The sequence below is a fragment of the Macrobrachium rosenbergii genome, chromosome 55, assembly GCF_040412425.1.
Source record: "Macrobrachium rosenbergii isolate ZJJX-2024 chromosome 55, ASM4041242v1, whole genome shotgun sequence".
Lineage (NCBI taxonomy): Eukaryota > Metazoa > Arthropoda > Malacostraca > Decapoda > Palaemonidae > Macrobrachium > Macrobrachium rosenbergii.
In genome coordinates, this window is record NC_089795.1 from 84,002,663 (window position 1) to 84,030,162 (window position 27,500).

General features: G+C 37.1%; 1 protein-coding gene across 5 annotated transcripts in view; it reads left to right on the plus strand.

Annotated features, from left to right (window-relative positions):
- LOC136835542 (flagellar attachment zone protein 1-like) overlaps positions 1–27,500 on the plus strand; it is a 406,052-nt gene that overhangs the window by 59,076 nt on the left and 319,476 nt on the right. For 3 of the 5 annotated variants that reach the window (XM_067099190.1, XM_067099186.1, XM_067099185.1), the window contains 2 exons: positions 17,077–17,190; positions 19,462–19,554. In XM_067099190.1, coding sequence (XP_066955291.1) covers positions 17,077–17,190; positions 19,462–19,554 — 207 coding nt within the window. The remainder of the gene's footprint in view (positions 1–17,076; positions 17,191–19,461; positions 19,555–27,500) is intronic. The other 2 variants (XM_067099187.1, XM_067099189.1) reach the window with 1 other exon arrangement.

Here is a 27,500-nt window from a genome sequence, read left to right on the forward strand (position 1 = left end):
ACTTGACGCAGGCACTGAGGCATCGTTCGGATGCACAGACGCGTTAATAGGATGTGTGTTTGTATGGAAAATTGGCTGTTTGTTCTGGATGTGATGCGTATGTTTACGCGCGCGTTCATGCATGCACAATAGTATACACATACACACACACACATATATACGTGTGTGTGTGTGTGTGTATTTCTATGAGTGACACATTCTACAGGAAATACCACTGGCCTATACGTATATAAGTATGGTCTGAGTTTCTTGACGTTAGATAAAGATCACAGAGTGAGAACTTTCTAACTCGATTCCCTCTCGTATTACCGTTCTTTTTGACGGTAACGGGACACTAGTCTGTGTACAGTATATATATGTATATACATGCCAGGAGACCTGATAAATACACGATTTCGTGTCTTTGTGTATGAACTTTATTAAATCAAACACTGAAAATAGTTGAAACGAATGCTTCATTTTGATTCATTTTGGTTGGAGTTCTTGAACCATCCCCACAGTGGGAGAATTAATTTAATATTCTTACTCCCCTTCAGAAGCATGTATATCTAAAAACAAATGCGATACGGCTGGACACGTCTTCTACTGTCTGGAGTACTGAAAGGTCATTGTTCTCAAAGTAGATGAACTTTATGTAGTGAAGAGTAAAATAATATTGCTCTGGATTTGAGAAGGTCAGATATGTCAGAGTTACTCTCCTTGTTAAGAAAAAGATGTGTCATAGTTATTATTTCTTGTGTCTTAGTTACTTGGGGATATTTTTGTTGTAAGTTTGAATTATAGGTTTGTATTCTTAATTTTTAATAGAATATAATATAAATATATATACTATATATATATATATATATATATATATATATATATATATATATATATATTATATATATATATATATATATATATATATATATATATATATATATATATATAACATTAACAGAATCGGGGAAATAAAAGTTGTTCTTTCTCTCGAACCAGCCGAAAGTGGGTGACATGGGCGCGTTCCCCTAGCATCCAGCATACCTCTATAGCAACTTATACAGTGAATTAAGTGCCAACTTGTTAGTCGATTGTGTGGGTCGCAGCTAGGAGAGAGAGAGAGAGAGAGAGAGAGAGAGAATATAGAAAATTCACTGAACGTAAGAGTTCACCACTCTATCAAAGCGTTTATTTCCTCGACGAGGTAATCCTCACCGCACCAGGGGGAATACCATTCACCAAACATTCTCTCTCTCTCTCTCTCTCTCTCTCTCTCTCTCTCTCTCTCGTCTGTTACTCTTCGTTGGCTAATAATCTTGCATCACCACTTCCCCTTGCAGCTCTGATATCATCCACGACTCTCTCTCTCTCTCTCTCTCTCTCTCTCTGTTTATTTTATCATTATCGGGGATGTATGGCCGCTGAACGAGGCCCTTTTTGTCTCGTTCTTTCGCCACATTTCTCCGCATACGTTCTCCTTTGTCTCTTTATTTTGGCACCATGTGCCATTCGTTCGTCAGGAGCTTCGGTCCGCGTTAGCGGCGCCTTTGTTCCCGCCGCGGGAGATATCGCTAATTCCCTCTAGATAGAGGAGTCGTCCTTTGAAGCCTCTGTGCTAGTATGGTTGATGGTGGCGGGGGAGGGCGGGGGGGGGCGGATTCAGAGTGCCCCCACTGAAATCTTCAGATTGTGAATCACGGAAGATCGAGTGCCATTTTGTCTCTGTTTTGTCAGTGTTCTCTCTCTCTCTCTCTCTCTCTCTCTCTCTCTCTCTCTCTCTCTCTCTCTCTCTTTCCTTGTCATCTCGGTGACCATTAGCGTAGTGACGCCAGTTATTCTTATTAAGAAATCATGATAATCTTTGATTCTTCGTTACTGTTATACGGCACAGCTCTCCCTCTCTTTATTTTATTTTTATTATTGTAGATGAAGTTAAAGACCATTCAGAAGGGAAATAGCGGACGCATAAAGCGGTCAGCCAAACAACAGAATGAACATTCCATATTATGAAGAAATAGTAAAATGAAGCCGCTTTACATCTGTTCACAAGGTTTAATGCACAATGCTACAGCCTTGTTGGTCACAAGAACTGTGACGATTGTGTAGTAACATAGACACAAAGTAACTGGGGAGAGGACAACTAACCCACTTGGCCAGAGGAAGTTAACATATCTTCGTCATGCCTTCATCTTTATCATGGCTAATATTTTGTCCATAGGCGTTTGCAAATAATAACCAAACGCCTATATATTCGTAACAGGTTAAAGAAAAGGCTTTTTTATATTAAAGAAATTACAGATACATTTGGTTTTTTAACAAGCATATAGAAGTCTATCGAAATTGCCATACAAAACATTTTGTGGGTTTGATATTTAGTTTCTCAGTTTCTCGTTCTTATTTATTTCAGGTTCGTAATATAAATAAATCAAACTGATTTTTGAGATTACTGAAAGGGTTATAGCTTACAAGATCGATATTCTCGTACTATAATAACCTTGAAATAGCCACAAGAACTAAAAATACAATTAGGAATGTATTTCTCGTTAAAAAGGTGGGATTCGATTAGCAGACATTGCGTGTATTTTAAATCATAAACTGAATGTTTGTTTAGGTCGCTACGGCTGTTTACGAACCACCCCGATTGGGACATGGGACCTGTGTCCAAATTTTGATGATATTCATCGCTGTGTCCCTTAAAATCTGGTTTATTGAGCTATAATCTCTCTCTCTCTCTCTCTCTCTCTCTCTCTCTCTCTCTCTCTCTCTCTCTCTCTCTCTCTCTCTCTCATGATTTTCTGTCATTTTATGTAGTCATACGCGTCTGTCTCTCTCTCTTGATAATTCCTCATCATATTGCGTATTCATGAGTTTCTCTCTCTCTCTCTCTCTCTCTCTCTCTCATGATTTTCTGTCGTTTTGCCTAGTCATACACCTCTATCTCTCTCTCTTTCTAATTCTTTATCATATTGCGTATTCATGAGTTCTCTCTCTTCTCTCTCTCTCTCTCTCTCTCTCTCTCTGTCATGATTTTCTGTCATTTTACCTAATCGTACGCCTCGATCTGTCTCTGTTTCTAATTTCTGTCTCTCTCTCTCTCTCTCTCTCTCTCTCTCTCTCTCGTGACTTCTAGGCTGTGAGTAAGATTTCCTACCAGACGACTATGATTCATAAGTCTTACATTACCTCGCAAACCTTGTGATACAATACACTGACTTAATGGAAAAATGGCGTATGTATATTTAGAACTTCACGATAAATACCGACGGCATTTGCTCTTAACAAAAATACTGATCATGTGGTTTCGTGACGGCGGCGGTAATTCTAGCAGGAATCCACGCGTGGTCTCAGCAGCGATTTCTCATGCGGCCAGAATCACTTTTGATCATGCGAAATTAAAGTCGATTTTGATTTTTGTGATTTACAAAGAATTGTCGCACACGTAGGGGTACTTTCTTTTTTATTATGATGGTGAAGGTTTATTCAAGCCAGTGTTTTATTTTAAGAGATCTATCGGTGTATTCTCAAGGAGCATTTTTCAAGCAAAGGTTATTCAGGCAGAATTTAGAGATTTTTAACACGACCATTAGTATTCTCGTAGAATAATTTCGTAAAAAATGGTGTATTAAAGCAGACTTTTTTCAACTTTTAACATAACTGCTATAAATAACGATAATAAAACAACCAAATGGAACAAGTGAATATTCGAAATTGAGCTAAAATAAAAAAAACTGCATAATGAATGAAACGAATTAGCAACGGACGTCCGTTAAGCTCTAGACGGTGACTCAGCTTCCCACGATGCTCTGCTGCTGTCCCGTATTCATGGGGAGGCTGTGTCTGGGGAGCGCGTTTTCTGGCACCTTTCAACAGCTTGCAGCCGAATGGAGCTCGAATTACCTCAGAAATTCTTCTGCTGGTGAAAATTACAAAGTACCTCAAGTTTGAAAAGGGTGATGTCACGTAAGAACAGACTTTGCACCAAGTAGCCAAAATTTCTTTTATGTTTTTTTCCACAAATAGAAGTCATACTCTCAAATGGGTAAAGTTGCACAAGTGCCAGCATGGTAAACTTCAATTTTGTGTACAGTATAGAAGAAATTTGGATTCCGTAAGCCCATAAGTGACACCAGTCTTGTATATAATTGTAACAGTCACAGTGCCCGCTTATCTTCTCAAATTCTTCACACTTATTGGATACGCTTGTCACTACAAAGCCTTAGATCCAAGTGCGAGATATATGAAGTAACTCTGATGTCCGGTGACAGGATTCGAACTCGCATCAGAACATCCAGTATTAATTGCTTAGAAGAATCTTTAGCGACGGATGCTCATATTGCACTTCCTTAGTGTGGAATCTGATCTGGCTTAAGCGAAGTCCGTCCCATATGTACGTACCGTTCACGTTCCGTACAACGTGGTTTTCTCGGTAAATACTCGACTTCCCGGACGGGGCACGTTCCTCGTTCCGATAAACAGTTTGGTTGTTGTGCTTTGTGCCGATTAGCTTATCATGTATACAGTATATTTCTTGCTTTTGAGGATTGTTGTAGAAGTACTTTATCCATTCTTTGTGTTCATTTGGTTAGTGACCAGCTTTATTATGTGTTAATTTTTTGTATTTATGAATTAATATTTCAGTGTTAATTGGTATTTGTGAATTATTATTTGAGTGCCGTAATTCTTTCTTTGTTTTGTTGCTGCTTAGGTTATTACGTGTTTATTTCGTTTTGAATTAATATTTTGTTCCTGCTATCCTTCTTTTCCGCTTAATTGGACAATGGTTCAATTATTTTGATGTTAAAAAGGATACGTCATGAGTTTTTTCATTAAATGATATTTCTGAAATAGTTTCAGTTCCTAAGGCCACCTCTCTCTCTCTCTCTCTCTCTCTCTCTCTCTCTCTCTCATGTCCGGTTCTATTCCACCACCTTCACATTTTATTTTACATGTGTTGCTCTGTTATATAATTAAATGGTTTTTGCTCTCTCTTTTTTTTAATAAAATCTTCATCTCGCTGCTATTCAACATTCAATTTCTAGATGGCCAGCGATCTCGTTTCCCCGTACATGAACTAAAATGGTTTTGCCGTCACTGACATTTATTTATTTGTCTCACTTTCCCCTTTTTAAACCGTAAACTGTTTGTTGCTTTTTGTAACCTAAAGTTTTTGCCCTTGACGTCGGTGTCAGTGGGTTTTGTAATGTCTCGAAAATACGGATATTTAACATAATTTTTTTTAGAAGGCTTATTTTTTACTTCAACCATTCTGTTGCGTTGTTTTATTTATTTTGACAGTGCGTCTTGTTTTGGTTTTTCTATTTACTTTCTTTTTCTTTCTTTTTTTTTTTTGTCCTTCGAAGGATTTTGCCTCTGCAGTATTTTTTTCTTCTAAGTTTTTTGGCTCAATTTCTGTCTTGGCAGTGGAATGATCCTTCACCAGTTTCCGTCTCTTCGTCGGCAACCTTTGCATTACTTATCGTCATGTTTTTTTTCCTCAGATTTCCGGTTTTCCGTTGTATTTTTTTTATTACTATAATTGGCCAGTGTTTCTCTTCTCAAACTACATAACGAAAATAAGTGTTTTACAGTCTTCATTAGACAAGAGGCTGGGATTAAGGTGGTGTTGGATTGTGTTCGTCAAAATCCAACGTGTTTTTAATAGTATTATGTAATATATTCAGCAATGTGTTCGGAAGAAACCAAGGGAATGTTTGCTTTATTAAATGGACATACTATGAGAGAGAGAGAGAGAGAGAGAGAGAGAGAGAGAGAGAGAGAGAGAGAGAGAGAGAGAGAGAGAGGGACTGCCAGTTTCATTTGTTTGGACTGTAAGAGTAAACTTATTCCTCGCTATCTTTTTATGTGGTCGTGCTCTTGCGTTGGAAAGCTTTTTCTTTTTTTCATTACCTCATGCTATGTACAGGAAAGCCATGTTACGTTGCAACATATTCTTTGGGGCGTAGCTATTTATCATTTGCTTGTTGATAACGATAATGATAATAGGCCCTCTTTTCGACCCTTTTTCCTTAAAAGTGTATGATAATAATAATAATAATAATAATAATAATAATAATAATAATAATAATAATAATAATAATGATAATAATGATAATAATAATATTTACCACTACTATTCACAAAAATATTCACATACTTGTGATCGCTTTTCCTCAGATAATTTTTCCATTTACCTTTTGTTTATCGAAATGATAATAATAATAATAATAATAATAATAATAATAATAATAATAATAATAATAATAATAATAATAATGACAATGTTTACTACTACTATTCATAAAAATAGCCACAAACACTTACAATCGCTTTTCCTCAGACAGTACTTCCATTTACCTTTCGTTTATCGAAATTTTTCTACTAACAACTGAGTCGACTACTTAAAATCTTGAGAATTAAACAAAGTAGCGATCCCCGTTCCAAAGAAGCCTTTTAATGAAGGTGAAACGGTACTTCATGCACGCATGGGATTACGCGCTTCCATATTTATTTCTGTCATTTCGTTCCCGAGGTGTACCTTGTACGTACCCTTGGTTGAGAGCCAATGCTCTACCGACTCACATGATGTCCTTTTCGAATCTTGTCTGTCAGGAAGGAAATGAGGAAATGAGCGTAGTTATTGAATTTGTAGAATACTTGTACTTGGATACCTTGTTGCTAGTACACGCGGCTACACTTTGCTTCTTTTATTTATTTGTCTATATAAACTAGCAATTAATTATCTGGTAGATTATTATTAAACTATGTATTTTCTTTTATACTTATGTATTTATATATTTTATATTGATACTTAAACTTGTATATTTATATATTTTATATTTATACTTTAACTTATATATTTTGTTTTGTACTTATGTAGGTTCTGTTTACTTCTTTCTCTCATAGAACGACATTCCATTCTGTGAAAACTATGTGGGAATATTTGTGGCCGTTTGGTTTTCTCATTAAATTTGGGTTAACCTTGAATGCTTGCAAGATATATATTTTTTACATTTTAATTTTACTTGCTACTGACTCCATGGCCTGTTCACATTAGGTGTGGGAACTCCGCTTATGATATTTTATGAGTAATTTGTTGTTATCTGAGGATAATTGATGAATTTCATAAAAACGATACCCCCAAAGGCAAAGATTGTTATATATCAGAGTTAGTGAAAACTCTCATGTGATTTGGAGCTGGAATTATATTATTCAGTCTAATTATACTGTGATGAAAGCTTTAGATTCTCTGCTGATATTTTAGCTTGGGGAAATTGACACACCTCCTCCAATGTTGATAGAAGAGTTCCTGTCCAGGAAGGCATGGTTATTAATATTCATAAATTTACTGAATATACTGTTCATCAGGTTCCATTCTCTCCTGCGTGAGGCAACCACTTAAAACGCATGCATGGATGGACATGAGCAAAAACATAACCTCCTGCGAACTGTTAATAATATGGTAGATGTTTTCCATGGCGCCAATCGCCAAATCATATGTCCACCAAATATGATCGTCATTATTATTATTATTATTATTATTATTATTATTATTATTATTATTATTATTATTATTATTATTATTATTATTATTATTCAGAAGATGACTCCTATTCACGTGGAACAACCCACAGGGGCCTTTGACCTGAAATTCAAGCTTTCAAAGAATATGGCGTTCACTGGAAAGAAGCAACAGAAGGTAGTGGGAAATACAGAAAGAAGACATCACTTATTAAAAAATATAAAAAAATTAACAAATTAATAAATAAATAGAAAAAATTTAAGTAGGTTATTAAAATATAGGATAATTGTATTAGGGTAGTAAGTTGCCTGTAGGGTTCACCCAACGAATATTATCCCACACTTTTATCAAGATTCGTCCACGTTTTCTTGACACACAGTGCTCAGTAACACACATGTGAACACAGACAGACGTGAATACGTAAATTTACAACTTCATGGGCTTCACTCTGAACTCGAGGGGTCCACATTATCGTATATTCAGATTATAAGAATATAAATAAGATACAAGAAAGTTCCTTTCGCTATACGTATCCAACAAACTGCTATGAACTGTCATTAATATCATCGTTAGGCCTCGTTCTTGAACCAGGAAGGCCATTGCACAGTTTAGAAGTAAACAAAAATCACGCTGAGAAAACAATATATATAAAAAAAACAACACGATAACACGTTATCGAGAAAAAACTAAAACAGTTAAAGATTTGTAGAAGAAAAAATTATCATTACTTGCCATAATGTCACTCAGAGCTTAAAGCATCCCAGATCAAACATTTAGGAAAAACGACCAAAAAGTAGATGAAAAAAAAGACAAAAACACACCCAAATAAAAATTAGCAACTTTACAAAAAGGAAAAAACAACCAAGAAAAACTATAAAAACTTACTTTTAAATAAAAGAAAAAACACTTAGAGGAAAAGATTAGCAGATGTACCGTCGTCAGGTCTCTCGCTCTGTAAAGGCAATTCAACGATCGCCAAATACGTGACTTACTTTGTCACTTCGAGATTTGTCAGCATCATGTTTTTTTTTATTTGGTTTTCTCTTCTTATGTCATTGATATTCGTGCTCAGCGCACGTTCCTGTTCCCTGTTTTAGGAAGGTTGTTTTTCGGTGAATATATGTTTGAGTGTTATAACTCGGTTGTTGTTATCTGAGTTTTGGAGGGATGTTGTGATCTTATCGTTGAGTCTGATGAGATATTGAAAGTACTGTTAATCTTGGAGCATCTTGCTGAATTCTCTCTCTCTCTCTCTCTCTCTCTCTCTCTCTCTCTCTCTCTCTCTCTCTCTCTCTCGTTTGTGGAAGGTATTATCATTGCGTGTTGCGACGACGCGAACACTTTTACAGTTTAGGAAATGATCATTGTAACTATTATGTATTTCAATGACACAAGCAAAATCGAGAGAGAGAAAGAGAGAGAGAGAGAGGCTGAGATAAAGAGATAGCTCAGAGATGCACGCAGTCGTTTACACCACTTCTTAGTTTTCTGTAAAGGAAAACTATTGTGCCGGCTTTGTCTCTCCGTCCGCACTTTATTCTGTCCGCACTTTTTTCTGTCCGCCCTCAGATCTTTAAAACTACCGAGGCTAGAGGGCTGCAAATTGGTATGTTGATCATCCACCACCAATCATCAAACATACCAAAATTGCAGCCTTCTAGCTCCAGTAGTTTTTATTTTATTTAATGTCAAAGTTAGCCATACTCGTGCTCCTGGCAACGATATAGGATAGGCGCGGCTCATACAGTATTATACCGAGACCACCAAAAGATAGATCTAGGTATATGCTGTACAGAAAACTCGATTGCGCCGAAGAAACGTCGGCACATTTTTTACTTGTTTTGTAATATGTACAAACTCTTTCTGTACACTTCGTTGATGTATTGTTCTCGTAGATTCTGTCGTGTTCTTTTGTTAGAATTATTCTGAAAATTAGAGTTAATCACCTTATCGCTGATAAAAACCCAGTCCTTTAGACTACTCCTGTGACTCGGCGGTCTAGTTGACATTCTGTTTTAACAAGGAGCCACTTGAAAAGAATTGTAATTTAAACCAACTCTTCTTAATTCAGTTTTTGTGAACAGTAATTAACACATCTGTTAAACCAACAATGCGTTTTATACTTTTATCTAAGAATTTATAGAGGTTTTTTCTCTGTTTTTGTAATATTTTACTGGAGGTGATTTGTGTACCTATCATATCTCTTGAAATTTTTATATATTTCTTTTCTGGACGGTTCCTTGTCAGGTTTACCTTTGTGGGTTCGTAAAGTTGTAATTGTGATTGGATTCATGTTTCATAATTTGTGAGATGATATATATATATATATATATATATATATATATATATATATATATATATATATATATATATATATATATATATATATATATGAGAGAGAGAGAGAGAATGTCAATCTACTGGTGACTTTTTTACCAGATACGTATGTATATGTATAATAGCCACAATGCCCTTTTACCTTCTTGAATTCTTCACACTCTTTTGGATACACTTGTCACTACAACGGATCAGATTTAAATGGAAGAATATGAATAAATTCTGCCCTACGCGGCAGGATTCGAACCCACATCCTGAGTATCAGAAGAAGGTCACGTTTCCCTGTATATTTGTGTCAGCATGTCTGGTATGTAAATTGTAATTTTATTTATTTATGTTCATAAAAGTGACGAAGTGAAAATAATAGTCAAATTATAGATTCCAAATTCACTGATGGACAAAACTGCTATGTACAGAAGCTCTACAAAAGGGAGTGTGGACTATCCCACCGCACGTGATATTTTAAGAAAAGATTAATCGACGTCCAAAGGTTATCAGCAGCATCTCTCAAAGGCTCTTGGACCACATTCCCCGAATTATCTTATCAGGGGACCGAGTACTCCGTAGAGTAACCTGTTCCCTTGACTGCATATTTAAATGAGTGACTTGCCCTCCGTGCGTCACCGCCTTGGCAAAGCAACTGAAGTCTGAACGAGGTTGCGTTCACGTGCCAAAATCGGGTGGCGAAGAGCCTTTGGCTCCGGGCAGGAATTGGCTAAAAAACGTATTTGGGTTTATACTTGGTGAGTCGAGAAACAGGAACGTTTGAATGTTACGTTGAAACCTGATTTTTCGTGAAAGATCATGGAGTATGGATACATCTTAATCTGAAGGATACAAAAAATAAGAATTTTAAGATTTTGTGCTGAGTGGGGGCACCTTCATGTGATGGAAATACCAAGAAGGAATGCACTATTTCATACTGTAAGATATTTGAACTCAAATATACTCATAGTTGTATTAGATGTTTACGAATCAGTACAGCTAGTGCTGTAACCAAGGACAACAAGGCGCTCGTTGTCACTGGCACTGGCACCCACTGAACAAAGGGGCACTTTTTTTGTTGGCACTCCTCCACGGTATACGTGCCTTCATGCAGTCCGTCTCTGGGCATGAACCCTGAATTCCGCCTTAGAGAACTGCATGGCAACTTCCTTTTTTATCGGTTCCTCTTTCTGACAACGCAGACTGATTTATCCATAAGGATCTGTCAAAGGAGCTGTCAGGGGCTTGTCAGACGTCTGTCAAAATGTTAGGCGTGCTAGCGGTAGTGATATACGACGTTAATTACTTTCACAAGTGATAAAACAGAACTTCCAAGAAAAGATAGACCGGTTGGTTAGATGGTTTATTATTATTATTATTGTTATTATTATTATTATTATTATTATTATTATTATTATTATTATTATTCAGAAGATGAACCTTATTCATATGGAACAATCCCACCACAGGGGCCATTGACTTAAAATTCAAGCTTCCAAAGAATATGGTGTTCATTCGAGAGAAGTAACAGAAGGCAATGGGAAATACAAGAAAGAGGAGCTCGGTCATTAGAAAAACAGATAAATGAACACATTAATAAATAACCACCAATTTTATAACGGCAATAGTAATAATAATTTCTTATTAGTTTTGTAGTATGAATTTGAAAATACAAGAATGAGTTTATACTGCATTCTTCATGTCTTTTGATACTCACCAAAACTTTAATTTTTGCGTTATGCGCGATCTTACTGAAAATATGGTAACAGTAAAGAAGTACGAATAAGCACGCAGTGAGAAAATGCTAATTTTAAATAAAATGTGTGTTTATGAGCATTCAGCAAAAGATTTCGTGGAAAGGAATCTGTACTTAGTTGCCAATGAACTGAAGGTCAAGTAGTGTCACCTATGTCTGTAGTATTAATAAAACCAGGAAAAAATGAGAGCACGTTGGGAGCTGTCATAAGTAAGCTTATAAGGGAACAGGCGTCTGGATACCTTATGAAATAGACAATAGAATTTTTCGCATCAAGGACTTACCTGGCTTCGGATCTGCTGTCGAGCAGTTTTTCTTGTAATTTAGGATTTTGTTGAGACATTGCAGAAAAATTCCATAATTCCAAATTCTCATGCTAATTGCGCATCTGCTCTCTCTCTCTCTCACATACAGAGCATGCGCCCATACATGCGCAATCAGGGTTTATTTTAGTCGTAACGCTAGGCGTAGATACCTTCAAGATAGAACCTTTAGAGAAGTGTTTACTCTTTGTTTGGCCTCGTAATGTAGGCAGTGTTTTACAGGTAGGAATTAAAGCAGGCTATTGATGGCGAAATTTACTGCTTTATTTTTAACGTTAGGGCCTCCCTTAAATATGTGAGGCTCGTTAAAATCATGGGGGCGAACTTTATTGGCCGTCGCGATTCGTCTTTATGGGGTGCCCAGCGGCGCATCTGTGTAGAAGGATGGTCGCAGGCATAATTCCCATACGGGTCTGATTTTTTCAGGCGATTTCTTTGCACCGAATCAATTTAAATCATGGCGATTATGATAAGCTTTGGATGTGAAGCACTTTTGATATTGTTCCCGTTATGAATAATTGTATTTTTTCATATCTATATATGTGGATTGTTGTCATTTTCCAATGTCAGCCCCATGAAGTGAAATGGCTGGTACTTGAAATCTATTATATGTGAATAGACACCAGCATTTGCATATGTAAAACATCACTTGCCTGGTAAAGTCTGCTTGTGAAGGACTGCGATGATCATTTTACGAACCTGGTGTAATTTATGTGATCATAATTACTCTCAGGAAATAGTTTTCTTAGTCCCTGAACCTTGCTGCTGTGATGCAAGATTAGCAGAGCCTGACCACTCAGTGAATCTTAAGACTAGGTATAATTCACCGGGAGGTCTCCGGTCAGAGTTCGCTAAGTGCTCTCTCTCTCTCTCTCTCTCTCTCTCTCTCTCTCTCTCTCTCTCTCTCTCTCTCTCTCTATATATATATATATATATATATATATATATATATATATATATATATATATATATATATATATATATATATATATGTACTAACTCATCCCATCTCTTCTTCAATCTCTGCCTGAATGTGAGAGGATTCCGGGGCATTCCTTTCATGTTAGTTTTACGACGTTATTTTAGCATCGCCGCTAAGACCTCTGAAGCGGAGAGGACCCTTCAAACATCTCGACGGAACTCCTCTTAGTTCCTAATACTAGGAGCTTGTAGCTGTACCGTTGTGTCCGTTTTTGCTCCATAACACTGTTTTGACAAGGTAATTGAAATAGTTCTCAGGCCGCGGTGCGCACCGTCGGATTCCTTTGTTTTGAGGTTCGCGGTTCGTTTTTTTTTTTTTTTTTTTTTTTTTTTTTTTTTTTTTTGTGACTCTAGACGGATGCTTTGTCAGTGTGTTGGGGAAGGTATGGTTTCTAATTGTTTTCACAGTAATGGATAGCTTTGTGGTGTGCGCGCAAGGCTGTTAATTCTCGTATATTTATGAAGTGTTATGATGCTGCTTTAGAGCGTTCATCTTTTGTTTAAAGGTGATGACCAGACGAACACACATATATATATATATATATATATATATATATATATATATATATATATATATATATATATATATATAATCAGTATTCACTATATATATTTTGGTCAGTATTTTACCATGTCTGTAGCTTTATTTTCACCTGTCACATATTTGAATTGAATTCTAAGTAAGATAGTTTTTTTTAGCTTGGTCTATATCTGTGTGGGCACACAGTAAATAGTAATAATAATAATAACATTAATAATAATAATATTTTAATATTATTATTATTATTATTATTATTATTATTATTATTATTATTATTATTATTATTATTATTATTATTATCATTATTATTATTGTTCGTGGTTAACCAAGGTAACTCTCCGAAGCAAACATTCATCCTAAGCGATAACTCGAGAGAAGTGTTGTCATTATCCACGGTGATAGGTTGGCCTTACATAAGCGAAGCCAGGTCGCCTTTTACCACAAATACCTCAGCGGTTTCACTCAATTTTCTGTTTATTTTAAAGAAAGTCTTCTTTTTTCCTTCTGGCCCTCTTATCTCTTGAAGGCTATGGCTTCCTATGCTATTTGTTTGGTGTTGTTTTTTAAGTAATTATAGTTCGTTGTTGGTCTGCTGTAGAAGTAGTTTAATCATATATATATATATATTATGTAAATAAATTTTATATATATATATATATATATATATATATATATATATATATATATATATATATATATATATATATATATATATGCATGTCTTTCTGTGTTTGTTCTGTGTTTGTTAGAGAGAGAGAGAGAGAGAGAGAGAGAGAGAGAGAGAGAGAGAGAATACCAAGTACTCACTGGAATATGCAGCACTTTAAGTCTTAAAATCAAAGCCCCTAGATTGCTTTTATGATATTTTAGGAAACCCAGCCTTAAATGTTGCAAGGTTGCTATGCAACAGCTACAAGTCAAGGGAGTAACTGAACATCGCACATACAGAATGGTTAAATCTAGACTATTTGTGTAATGAGGCAAACTTATTTCTCATTTATTTCTTTAAGAATGATTTGTAACATCTTGTTCCAAAAAACTTGTCACTAGATAGAATATAATTGCTTTTGTAAGGGTTGACTCATTGGATTACCTTTTGAGACCCATGATTTCACTCGCGTCTTTACTAGTATGATGGGTCAACAGAAAGAGAGAAACTCTTTTGTATTTTTACTGCGTTACACCCGACAGGATGCCACATCCAACGTAGCCTATATAGCATGGAGATTAGCTGCAGTCCTCAGTTTGACTGCTTCACTGGTTTTTAGTTTTCTGTAAAATAAAACTGTTTCTGTCCGCCCTCAGATCTTAAAAACTGCTGAGGCTAGAGGGCTGCAAATTGGTATATTGATCTTCAACCCTCCAATCATCAAACGTACCAAATTGCAGCCCTCTAGCCCGAGTAGTTTTTATTTTATTTAAGGTTAAAGTTAGCCATACTCATGCGTCTGTCAACGATATAGGATAGGCCACCACCAGGCCGTCGTTAAAGCTTCATGGGCGCGGCTTCTAGAGCGTTACAGCAAGACCACCGAAATATAGATCTATTTTCAGTGGCCTTGATTACACCCTGTAGCGGCTGTTCAGAAAACTCGATTGCGCCGAAGAAACTTCGGCGCATTTTTCAGTTATTCGTAATTTTACCCTGCCGCAAACCTTGGGATTTTTGTCATGCATCCGCACTCTCAAATTCTATAGTCTTGCCTTTTACTCCACATTTATATGTTTTTCCTGTTGGGGTTGGCTAGTTGAGAACACTAATTCTAATGTAAAGAACATTCGGTCAGTACATTAACGTGAATTATGAAACGCACACAAATCAGTGAATGCAGATAAACCCGGAAGTAACTCTTGAAAGGTTATGTTTCAATCACATTTTCTTGTTCATCCCCGAGTAGGCAAAAAAAAAAAAAAAATCATGGTCCTAGATATCTTAGGATATTGCAAATTAATTTTTATAACTCGTGTAGCTTAATTTAAACTAAGATTGAATCTCGATCTTGATGTTTCTGTTGATCTTTAAAAATTACCATGCGTAATTTCTTGCGGTCCATGCGTTTCAAGTCTTGAAAACTTTTTATTTATTTGCTGGTAAATATGACTTTTAGGGAAACTTGTTTTCCAGTCCTCTGCCTATGAACTCTCAATGTTTTAGTAGGAACCCCTTGAAGAGCGATACGTCCATTTTCTTTATTGGTGACGTACGTTACAGAAAACGAATTTCTTGTCTGCCTAAGTTATTCTGCTGCTATTTTCAATTAATTATTTTCTGAATAAGAAATAGATAAGTCTAAATAGGGGTATTTTATAAATGACTTGAAGGATTACGTATCATGTGAAAGTAATGAAGTTTTATTAACTGATGAAATAAAGAGTACAGAACCAGAATGATTGTATTAGCGCTTAATATTGAATGGCCTATATAAAGAGAGGATATTATAGGTATTACCGAGAAGACAAATAGAAAGGAAATAGTATAGGATATGTAAAGGGAAGGAACAAACACAGCACTTATTATGGAAAACATGAGAAAAAAGAAACAAAGAATTCCACAACATGACGGTAAATGGAAAGGAGTAAAGACTAAACTTGGGAACGTGAAAGGCAGACTCTGAATTGAAAATATGCACAGAGATACATGAAAAGTTCCATAACCGCACAAATAGCTTATAAAAATAGTGGTAACTAAGAATGCCATTTAGGGATATAAAGACAAAACTTTCAGAGATATGTACTGTATATATATAAAGTATACCTGCTTTTTTGAATAAAAGAACAGCGAGTGAACCAGGTAGTCTGTTTCTGCCTGTGAGAACTTAACGAAGACCACATTTAGATTATATATAACTGTCATAGTTCTTGTAATATTTTCGAAAATCGGCAGGTTAAACTTCGCTAAAGTAGACAGTCTTTAGTTCATTTGACAACAATCTATACAATGAGTGACTCCAGTGATAAATCAGTGAAGCATTTTAGCCATTTTGGTGTTATCGTGTCTTATCTTTCTTGGAGAAATACTTACTAATAGCTGAGAGAGAGAGAGAGAGAGAGAGAGAGAGAGAGAGAGAGAGAGAGAGAGAGAGAGAGAGAGAGAGAGAGAGAGAGGGGAGTTAACTGATGGAGAAGAGATGTATTGTATTTATTCTCTGTATTTCGAATTTGTATTTTCTTATATTGTCTCGTTCCGTCTGTTGAAGTGTAGTAAACGTATGGGCAATATTTTCCCATTGAATTTATGTTGTCGAACCATTTTATTGCAGACAGTTTACCAATGGGAATTAGCTATTATAATCTAAAGCTTGCCGCAGATCATCTGATACACAAGTTTTTTCATTTTGCACACATTCCAGAAAAAAATCTCAGTCACACTACAGTATACCAAAACAGATGATTCACACAAACTTTAAGGCTGGAAAACAGAGATATATACAATTAACTTTGCAACTATAAACAAGCATTAAGAGATGTCAGACGCATAGTGCTTGTTTATTTTACCTAAATTTAAGATCAGGGACTCCAAACGTATCGCATAGACGATTCACACAAGCTTTCACAGCTCGCCACACAGTGATGGAGACATCGATGTGCATTTTGCATGTGTTTCAACCTCTGCATGTGTTGACATTTGACCCCATCTCCGTTCTCCTTCCCCCAGACCCTCCAGGAAACAGAACGAAAGAGGGCGGGCGAACTCCGTAGACTTCACGAAGAACATGAGGCGGCCATCGCAAAAATTCATAGGATTAATAAGACCGAAGCAGCTAAGCTGGTGAGTTTTATAAAAAGAGAGTAGGAGAGGACTCTGTGTAGAAGCAGAATAAATATATCTGAAAGATGTATAAATTACAGATCTGAGAGGAATGTATTTATTAGTCTTTTTTTAACATTAGCGTTTAACCCACTAATGGTTTTATTTGTTAGTGGGTTTCCGTTAAACTGGTTTATCAATTTGCCACACGTTTTACTTCCAAGTAAGTTTTCCTTCTACTCTAATTTGATTTTAGTCTTATTTCACTTTGAAGTTTTGAACAGGTTTTGAATTTTTCCGAATTCATAAGACTGCCCTTCAAGGCATAAATATACTTGACAATATTACATGAAAAGTGAATATGGATTTAGTCAGGAATGGTAGATTAAGTGAATGATAAATAAATGAAAATAAGCTGAAGCGGAACCTCCCATCTGACAGCATGATAATGTCAATCAGGAACTCCCCTTATAATAATTGTAACAATCAGTTAAAAGAAATAAATCCTTAACTAACGCTAATGTGCATAAATCAGTGCCCCACAGTTTTATTTTCTCTTGAAAGGTGTGTTTCCCTCTCGCATTTGCCCTTTGATTTTGTACTTTGATCCTGGAGTGCAGAGACAATTTTTGTATGTACCCTTCATTTTTCTCATTAACCTGCACAGAAGCAGCCTCGTGCGATATGCTGTTTTTATTTGAAGTTTATTTCCCCAAGGAGTTTTGTTTTGTATCCGCTTATTTTTACGAAAGTTCAGGGAACCCTTGTTTTTTCTACATCAAATATTTATAAAAGACCTTTGTTATTTATAGTCTTTATTATAATATGTAATAATGTATTTCGTCATATTGCTTCACCTTTGCCCAAATTCCCTGGCCTCGGTAATATTCCTTTTCATTTTTCTAGAAAGTTTTACTCAAGCTTTTCTGACAGTCCTCACATTTCACTACCTCAGCTACATGGCGCAGGAGTTAATTTGTTTTAAACCCGTAGAATTTCCTCGAAAATATAATACTTGGCAACGGGATACTCTGCATTACATGAATTTACAAACGTTTCATTTTTCCCGTTGGCCAGTTTCATCCTTATGTTATTATGTTAATGGGCTTTTGATCAAGGTTCTATATGTATGTATGTATGTATGTATGTGTTAGTTTGTGTTTACGAGGCTGTGGTTGTTGCATTATATACGTGTTCAGGTATTCATGAGTACTGCATACAGTATTTATATGTATATATATATATATATATATATATATATATATATATATATATATATATATATATATATATATATATATAATAATAATAATAATAATAATAATAATAATAATAATAATAAAACAAGCATAAACTTATAGAAGAATATATGTATATACATATATATAATATGTATATATAATATACAGAATAATAATAATAATAATAATAATAATAATAATAATAATAATAATAATAATAATAAAACAAGCATAAACTTATAGAAGAATGCTGACGACAACAACTCATCAAAGGAAATCAATGAACAGCATCCGTGTAAACAAGAGAGAATTAAAGGAGTAAAAAGTTAAGACAAAAAATTAATGCTCACGTATGTCAGTAACTCAGTTTTATACCTGTTGCTCTCTCTAGATTTACGATGGTTCATTTCACTGGATCTGTTTTATATACATCACAAGAGAATAGGTGTTAAATTTAGCTACTCTGTAAGGGATTAGGCGTTGTACATCAGTGATATCTTTGTGTGTGTGTGTGTGTGTGTGTTGGTTGTGCACGCGCATCAGAGTTAATATCAAATATCAGTTCTGATGTTGTGTCCACTTAATGTATGAGATGATGAAGTAGGTGCTATAGAGTTATTATATTTTTGTCACCCGTGAGTTTTTTTTTTTCCATTTCCACAGCATATAATTTGGAACCATTATCTTCTCTTTATTCCATCGTTTCGATATATCCACTTACGATTTCCTGCAGTAATTTTTTGTATTTTTGCGATTTTCTTTATTACACGGGTCAGGTATCATAGTTTTCTTATATATATAAATAAATATATATATATATGTATATATGTGTATATGTGTATATGTGTGTATATATATATATATATATTATATATATATATATATATATATATATATATATATATATATATATATATATATATATATAATCCGTTATAACTGCATTTTGTTTAAAGTTTAAAAATTGTACGGTTTACGACCATCAAAATATTTTTACGTCTTCCAGTTTAAACCCTTGAATTGTTTGATCGATTTCTTATGTTCTTTTCAGCTGGATGAACTCCGTGCCAAAGAAAGGACCATCACTAATTTGGAAAAGCAGGTCAGCGCACAATCAGCCAAAATTCGTCTCCAGGAAGAAAAGGTGAGTTTTTTTTTCATTCACTTTAGGTGGAGAGGGGTAAGGGATTGTTGTAGGGTGAACGGGGCCTGGGGTGGTGGAGGGCTGTGGATAATCAGTTCCTCAATTGACTGATGAGAAATGATAAGATTATATTGGTTTGACATTTTATGCTGCTGTTGTGCACGAATTCGTTATTAAATTGGTATTGTTGGCTCTTGGGCTTATATGATCATCAGTGTTGTTATTGTTATTGCTGGTAGTGAAGACCCGTGGGATGATTGAACTTGTGCAGTTGATTGTTGGTTATTACCCAGTTAATAGGCAATGATGATTTGCTTCTAGGTTCGGTTTCTTATTTTGAAACGCTACGTTCAGGATTTATGAAAATACACGGAACTGCATTTTACTTTTCACCAGGCATAACGGTCACACACAAAGCAAACGGAATGATAAAGAGAGATAATTCGGGTGATAAGTGCTTGGAGATTAATAGTCCACAGTGGTAAATGCAAAGGGGTTAGTCAAAAATCAGGATAAGGAAAGTCTGAGAAGTGAATGAAGTTTGGAGGAGGCTATGTTTTCTTGTATGAGCATGTCGGTGGGTGTGTTGATAAGATATCTCGAGAACCAATGGACGAATTTAGATGAAAGCGTGCCAAAACATTTACTGGGTAGCCCCTTTCAGATAATTACTTTCGGGTGGATTTCGATGATTATTTTTACAATTTGTTGTTGTGCAAACAGTTCATTTGCTATTTTCACTGATATGTACTTAAAAAAAAAAAGAAGGCCTTCATGTTCTTGAAAACTGTAAATGACGCAGAATATTTGAATAACTATGGTGATAGCGAGGCTTGGAGGTAAGTTGTCCACTGAGTGCTCTTGTTTGTACAGTAATAGTTATAACTTATCCAAATATTTAGCAAGTTCATGTTAAATATACCCTCACTCGCATGGCATCTCAGTTAAACCATCACGTAAATTTTCTGTTTACTGTTTATGTAGAATCTCTAAGAGGTTTCTTTCTGTTATATCCTGAGTCTACCCACTGGTCTCCTTCGAGTTTCCCAGGGCTGTTATGTTTCCATTAATTTGATACTCACTATCTTTATTTTATTGTTTTATACTGCAGTTGGCTCTGCTTGCGTCAGTTCTTCCTAATGATTTGCACTATATTATTCTTTGAGTTGATAATACACACATTTTCTTTGTGGTACAAACTGTTTACAAGGTATTTTCAAAGAGATCCCGGAAAGACCTACTGTATATGTTTTTTTTTTATGCCCGAGGACATTTTTTTGTAAATATTACAATATTTCTTATTCTAATATACGTCCTGGCTCGTTACACAAGTATGTGTGCACATTTTCAAAGGCTATAGGATGAATAACGGTGTCGATAATCTGTAACACAACCTATCCCCAATAAGCCTGTTATCATGTACCAAAGGTTAATCGTTTTCGAGAGAGCAGGGCTAACAGGCGTAACCTGTACGCCTTTTGAATTCGGAAATTCAATTTAGAGTTCACCTTTTGTTCTGCAGTACTTTACGCTTGGTTAAACGCGTGAGTTAGTACGTTGGTAGACTTCCATGGTCTACCCGAGATTCTCTCTCTCTCTCTCTCTCTCTCTCTCTCTCTCTCTCTCTCTCTCTCTCTCTCTCTCATTTTCTGCTAATATATTCTTATCGATGTAATTAAGCTGGCTATTATGCTTTTACGTTAAGAATAATCATTACTAATGAGACCCGAACACGCTATTGGGAGTTGTTAGGTTTTAATATATTTGAGAAAAACTTAATGTAGCAGCAGTAGTAGTAATAGTAGTAGTAGTAGTAGTGGCACCAGCTGTTGCTGCTGTCACTATTGCACTTAGCATTAATGACTTCTGCATAATACAGTGCATTATTCATTCTGCTCTCATGCACTCTCGACCAGAGTCTGTTGACCGACCTGACTCCGGCTAATTGTATCGCCCCGGATTCTATTACGGTTCACAGAGAGAGAGAGAGAGAGAGAGAGAGAGAGAGAGAGAGAGAGAGAGAGAGAATCTTATCACTCTCAGACCGTCCTCTCCCCACCCCTGTGCAAGACCCTCCCCCATCTCCCCAGCAGTGGTGAGGATGACCTCATAGAAACCAGTCCGGTAATGAGTTTGGCAGGAGGTATTACATTACCCGTGTAGCGCTGTAGATTACGAACATGTTTTGTCCCTGTATTTACACTTACTCTGTTGGCTTCTGGGACTTTTTGTGACCCATTGCCCATAGCACCAGACAGCTTTTGCTGTTGCTTTCATTAACGGTTTCGTTTTTTCCTTTTAAGAAGTGGGAACGTTAACCTTTCGCTTGCCACCTCTTTTATCCTCTTCTTCTATATGGGATTGGCGTGTCCGTGCTTCGGAAACTCATGTGGACGCATTGCCGCTTGCACCAGACCGTTAATGTATGTTTCACCTACCAACCTCGCTGAGTTACTTCAAAGTCAGATGCGTTAACACTACGCTCAAATTTCTTCTCTTATCTGGGTCTTCGTAACAACACGAGGGCACGATCTCTTATGGTATATTGTCTAAAGCAACGTTGTTTCCAGTGAATTGGGTGTGTATTTCATGACAAAAATGAGTGTGTGTTATCAGTCTTCGTGAAGCTCTTTGCTTATCATCTTGAACGTTTTACATTAAGTTTTCTCTTACGGGATTAGACGTCTGTCCGGCAATATTTCTTCTTGAACTTCCATCAGGTTTCAGTCTGCATCTATCCCCTTTCTCCATGATTTCATAGGTCTTCTTACAGGTCTTCTCCTGCTACCTCCAAAGCAACTGCTTTTCTAACCAACTTCCTCATCAAGCTGTTTGTTATCCCTAACTCAGAATGCATGTATTTATTACATAATGTTACTTCATTATTCCAGCCTTAGTATTCCCCATTCCATACCCGCTCGTATCACTATCTGCATCCCTGTTTCTTATAGCTCTCTTCAGCTTTCTCTGACCCTGATGTGAAAGAACCTTCACAAAAGTTCACTAGACGCCGTGTCTGTATGGCCATCCCTCCGAAATGGAATCTTCTCTTTCCGCTCCATGCATTTAGCGAAGCCCTTCAGTGCTATTGCACTGAAAGTCACTTGAAGGCCGAAGCATTTAAGAATGCGGTTTCCCTACACCAGCTCTCAAGACGAGAATAGAGAGAGAGAGAGAGAGAGAGAGAGAGAGAGAGAGAGAGAGAGAGAGAGAGAGAGTTTCTCGAGACTTTCTTGACCTCTGCTATACCTGCTCGCCATATCTGTCTCTCTCTCTGTCTGTATCTTTCTCTCGCTCTCCGTGAAAGAAAGAATAGAAGAATGCCCCTTTGGGCTTTTGACTCGAGATCTGTATGGATGATTCTACGTCAATAGAAGATGAAAAGATGATGGAAGAGGGATTTCACTCCCTCCCGGTTTCCCTTCATTAGCATCCAAGAATCAGATGGAAGTGTTGCTTTCTCCTCCTCCCTACCCTAACCCCCTCCCCTCTCCCCCTACCCCTCTCTTATTCTTTTGAGGGGAGCACATGCGGTTATTTATTTCCCTTCGGAGTCGTAAAGCTCCTTTCTAATTACACGAGGATTCGCTGTGGTATTGACCATCATGCAATAAAAAGCAAAAAAAAGTATCCCTCCCTAACCCTTTCTCTGTTTGCCCCGTGGCCTTCTTCCCAAAGGCGGCTTGGAATGAAAGCACCTTTTGTGTATGTACGTTTGTGACCCCCTGGATATGCCCAAGTCATTCCTTGGCGAGAAAACTCGCCCCGGGGGGTTTTTAGTCTTCCTTAAGGTTGTACCTTCTCCTCCTCCTTTCTCCTCCTCCGCCTCCTCCTCCTCCTCCTCCTTCTCCTTCCAGGTCGGGTACTTTCTTAGGGAGGAATTCTTGGCGGGCGACTTTTCCCGCCCGCTCGCCATACCAGTCGGATGCGGACACCCAGCGTGGGTGTTGCTGGAACTCCAGGTATCTCCTTGGAATGAGACTTATAGGATTGACTGCTTCCAGCATCTTGAATGGATTATTGCCACAGTGTGTGTGTGTCAACGGGATTCCATCCTCAGTGATTGTTTTGATTGCCGGCGTGTTGATCGCCAATCATGTGACAGGTACTTTGCGATAGGATGACTTTGGTGCTTTGCATAATGGTTACGATGCGTGTGCTGTTGCTATGATGTATGACGTGTGCGTAAAATCATTTATTACAAATGAAGAAAGCAAAGAGCTGTGCTGATGCTGTCGAATGTCGTGACGAGACACGAATCGGTTATATCTTCATCTCACTTTATCTGAAGAATAAAGGCCCTAACACGCGTTTCTCGTTATCTTTGGAATGAAGTAAGGTGGGTCGTTGATTTATCGTCAGCTGATTCTCATTCACAGCGACGTCGCTTTACGGAGCACAAACAAACAAATCCCATTCACAGAAGCTCTTTATGAAAAGAAGAATCGCCTAGCGAGAACAAGTCTGTTGTTGAATACTAACTGGTGTGTGGAATGACATGGTTCCCGTTGAGACACGTAAACTGTGGTTGTCAGGTGTTGCTAAGTCTGATAATTTCGTGAGTGGAAGTTGAGGTTTGCACTGAAAGTGATCATACATCTATAAGTCTGACAATGCCGTGAGAAGAACTTTAACCTCACGGCGCCGGATACTGGATTTCTTGAGCATGAATGAACTAGTGAATTAGAACTAAAAAGGACCGGTGGTTGTTGTTTTGCTAAACTTGCAAAAACTTCGCCAAGATTCTTTATCAGAACGAATCATCGACCAGATTTCTTGCGTGTTAATGACCCGATATTGCTTTGTCAGCTCTACCACGATGCCATGACATTTCCGTTACAAACTTCATCCTAACCTCTCAACCCACCATCCATGGGCCAAATTAAAAGACCGTCAGTTTCAGAATTACGAACTGTGAAGAGTTTTATTCATCCGCGAACAAAATGAGCGCCTCCGCTTCGGCGTCCTTGCCATTGATGTCGAAGTCCCACATCCCTCGCTTGCACTTCGATGCTGCAAGCACCGCAACGCCTACCAAACCACCTGAAAAGAGGAGTCTCATGCAACATCCCATGACGGTGGTGCGTCTCTGCAACAAAAGAAGGCCGCTGAAAGATCGAATCGGTCAGACGGCACCGCCACCGAGTCGAAGTCCGGAGAAGGATTTAATCGATCAAGGATCGCCCGTTCGAAGAAGTCCGCAGCGGCAGCTGACAGCTCTAAATGTTCTCCCAGGGCGACAGCTGAGGGAGATAAGAAGGGCGATAAGGCCGCCGCTGGAGACGCGAATGGCACCGACGACAAGATCTTGCGAACGAGAGAAGGAGGCGCGGACGGAAACGAGGGAAGAATAGCCAATCGGGATAAGGGGACACACGGAGATGAACGCGACAAGAAGGTCACCGACAACGGCAAGAAACCCGCTAACGCCGTCAGCGGGGGAAAGAAGACCGTGAGAGTTGATAGAAATGCCTGGCCAGTCGCCGCAGACAAGGAGGCTGATCCCTCTGATAAGAAGACCGAGGAAGGGAATGTGAATGTTCCCCAGGAATTTCCTAGCAGCGGCCAGATCGAGTCCCTGTCCACCTTCCGGGGAGGAGTTCCCGAGAAGTCGAAGGTAATTTTTTTTTTTTCGTGAGGGGGGGCAATTGCTGTCAGTGCACCTGACGCGGTGCACTGTAGGTATTACACAAGGTTCTTTGCATCGTCCCTTCTGGCCCTAGTTGCGACCCCTTTCATTCCCTTTATTGTATCTCCTCCATTCATATTCTCTTTCTTCCATCTTGCTGTTCACTCTCGTAACAATTGTTTCATAGTGCAACTACAAGGTTTTCCTGCTGTTACAAATTTCAAACGTACCTGCTCTCAATTTTCTGTCCAGCGCTGAATGACCTCAGGTCCCAGCACTTGGCCTTTGGCCGAAATTCTATACATTCCATTTCGAGCTGTTAATCAGCTCAGTGGTCTGGTTAAACTAAGATATACTTAACTTTTTTTTTTTCCATTCAAAGGTAATTTTGTTTTGGAGGGGTGTGTTAGAGTTCTCGCACATACAGTTGTTGCAATCGACTATATTTATTAATCATATGAGACCCACATCCCTAAATATTGATACCACAAACACTTTTGTCGTTCTTTTTAGAATGACAGTAACTCTGCATGTATCGTATTGTATATCATGTCTAACAGTTTTTTTAATTCATTATTTTGGTCTTTACGGTACTTTTTAGTTTTCTGTAAAAGAAAACTATTGTGCCGGCTTTGTCTGTCCGTCCGTACTTTATTCTGTCCGCACTTTTTCTGTCCGCCCTCAGATCTTAAAAACTACTGAGGCTAGAGGGCTGCAAATTTGTATGTTGATCATCCATCCTCCAATCACATCTTATTTACGGTTAATGTTAGCCATAAACGTGCTTCTGGCAACGATATAGGATAGGCCACCACCGGGCCGTGGTTAAAGTTTCATGGGCGCGGCTCATACAGCATTATACTGAGACCACTGAAAGATAAATCTATTTTCGGTGACCTTGATTATACGCTGTAGCAGCAGCTGTACAGAAAACTCGATTGCGCCGAAGAGACTTCGGCGCATTTTTTACTTTTTATATTTTTAGCCATGACAACTTGCGGTCCCCTTTAAAATGACCGCAATTCGTAACTACGTTAGAAGATGCTCTTATTGTAGATAATAGTACGAAATAAACCTATTGTACAATGACAAAGAGTTATTATTCCACTTACATTGGAATATTAAGAAATAAGAGAAATGTCATGAAAGTTTCCGTTAAATATTCTCTCTCTCTCTCTCTCTCTCTCTCTCTCTCTCTCTCTCTCTCTCTCTCTCTCTCTCTCATTATTAAATCCAAATGTCGAAAATTATTTTACCGTTATGTTATTAAGAGTTTTATCTCTGAAAATTAATTAAAGACCGCCGGTTAATTTCCCCGACTCCGCATTTTAATAAGGAGAAATTGTCAGTGATCATTGTTGCACTGATTATTCTAACTGATTATGATTATTTTGATTATTGTTACTGATTTTGCTGTTGGTTTTAGCTGTACCTTAATGTAGATGATAATCCGGTAATTTTATTATTACAATGATTGTTATCAATTATGAAATTATTTTCTTCTGGTAATAATAATAATAATAATAATAATAATAATAATAATAATAATAATAATAATAATCGTATGAGTCACTAAAATGGTGAAGAAATCCACCATGATTTCAATGTAAATATATATTTACAGTGACATCATGGTGGGGTTCCCATTAATAATAATAATCAAAATAATGAAAGCAGATTTGACAAACTAATAATAATAATAATAATACTAATAATAATAATAATAATAATAATGAAATCAGCAGACTTCAAAAGACGGTCCTCTCGCAACCGGTGCTCATTACCATCGCTAATTAGATTCAAAAGTCAGCGTGGAAACTGGATCCAATCCAGCCAAAGAAAGTAATAATGACACCCCAGTAACAAGGTTTATAATCCGGTTAGGTGCGGAGGCGTGACATCGTTCAGTTGCGCGCGGAACTGTGACAGGGTATGTGTGTGTGTGTGTGTGTGTGTGTGTGTGTGTGGAAAACCGAGGCACTAATAATCATGGGAGGAACTGCTGTTCAGGAAAGATCTCTCTCTCTCTCTCTCTCTCTCTCTCTCTCTCTCTCTCTCTCTCTCTCATTGTAATCGTATTAACATTTAATCGGCTGAGGGATCTGTAATTAATGGTCATTTCTGAGATAATTTGTGAGATTCATTCTCTCTCTCTCTCTCTCTCTCTGTCTGTATATATGTCTTATATATATATATATATATATATATATATATATATATATATATATATATATATATATATAGTACATACATACATACATACATACATACACACACGCACACATATATACTGTATATATGTTTGTGTATGATGAAT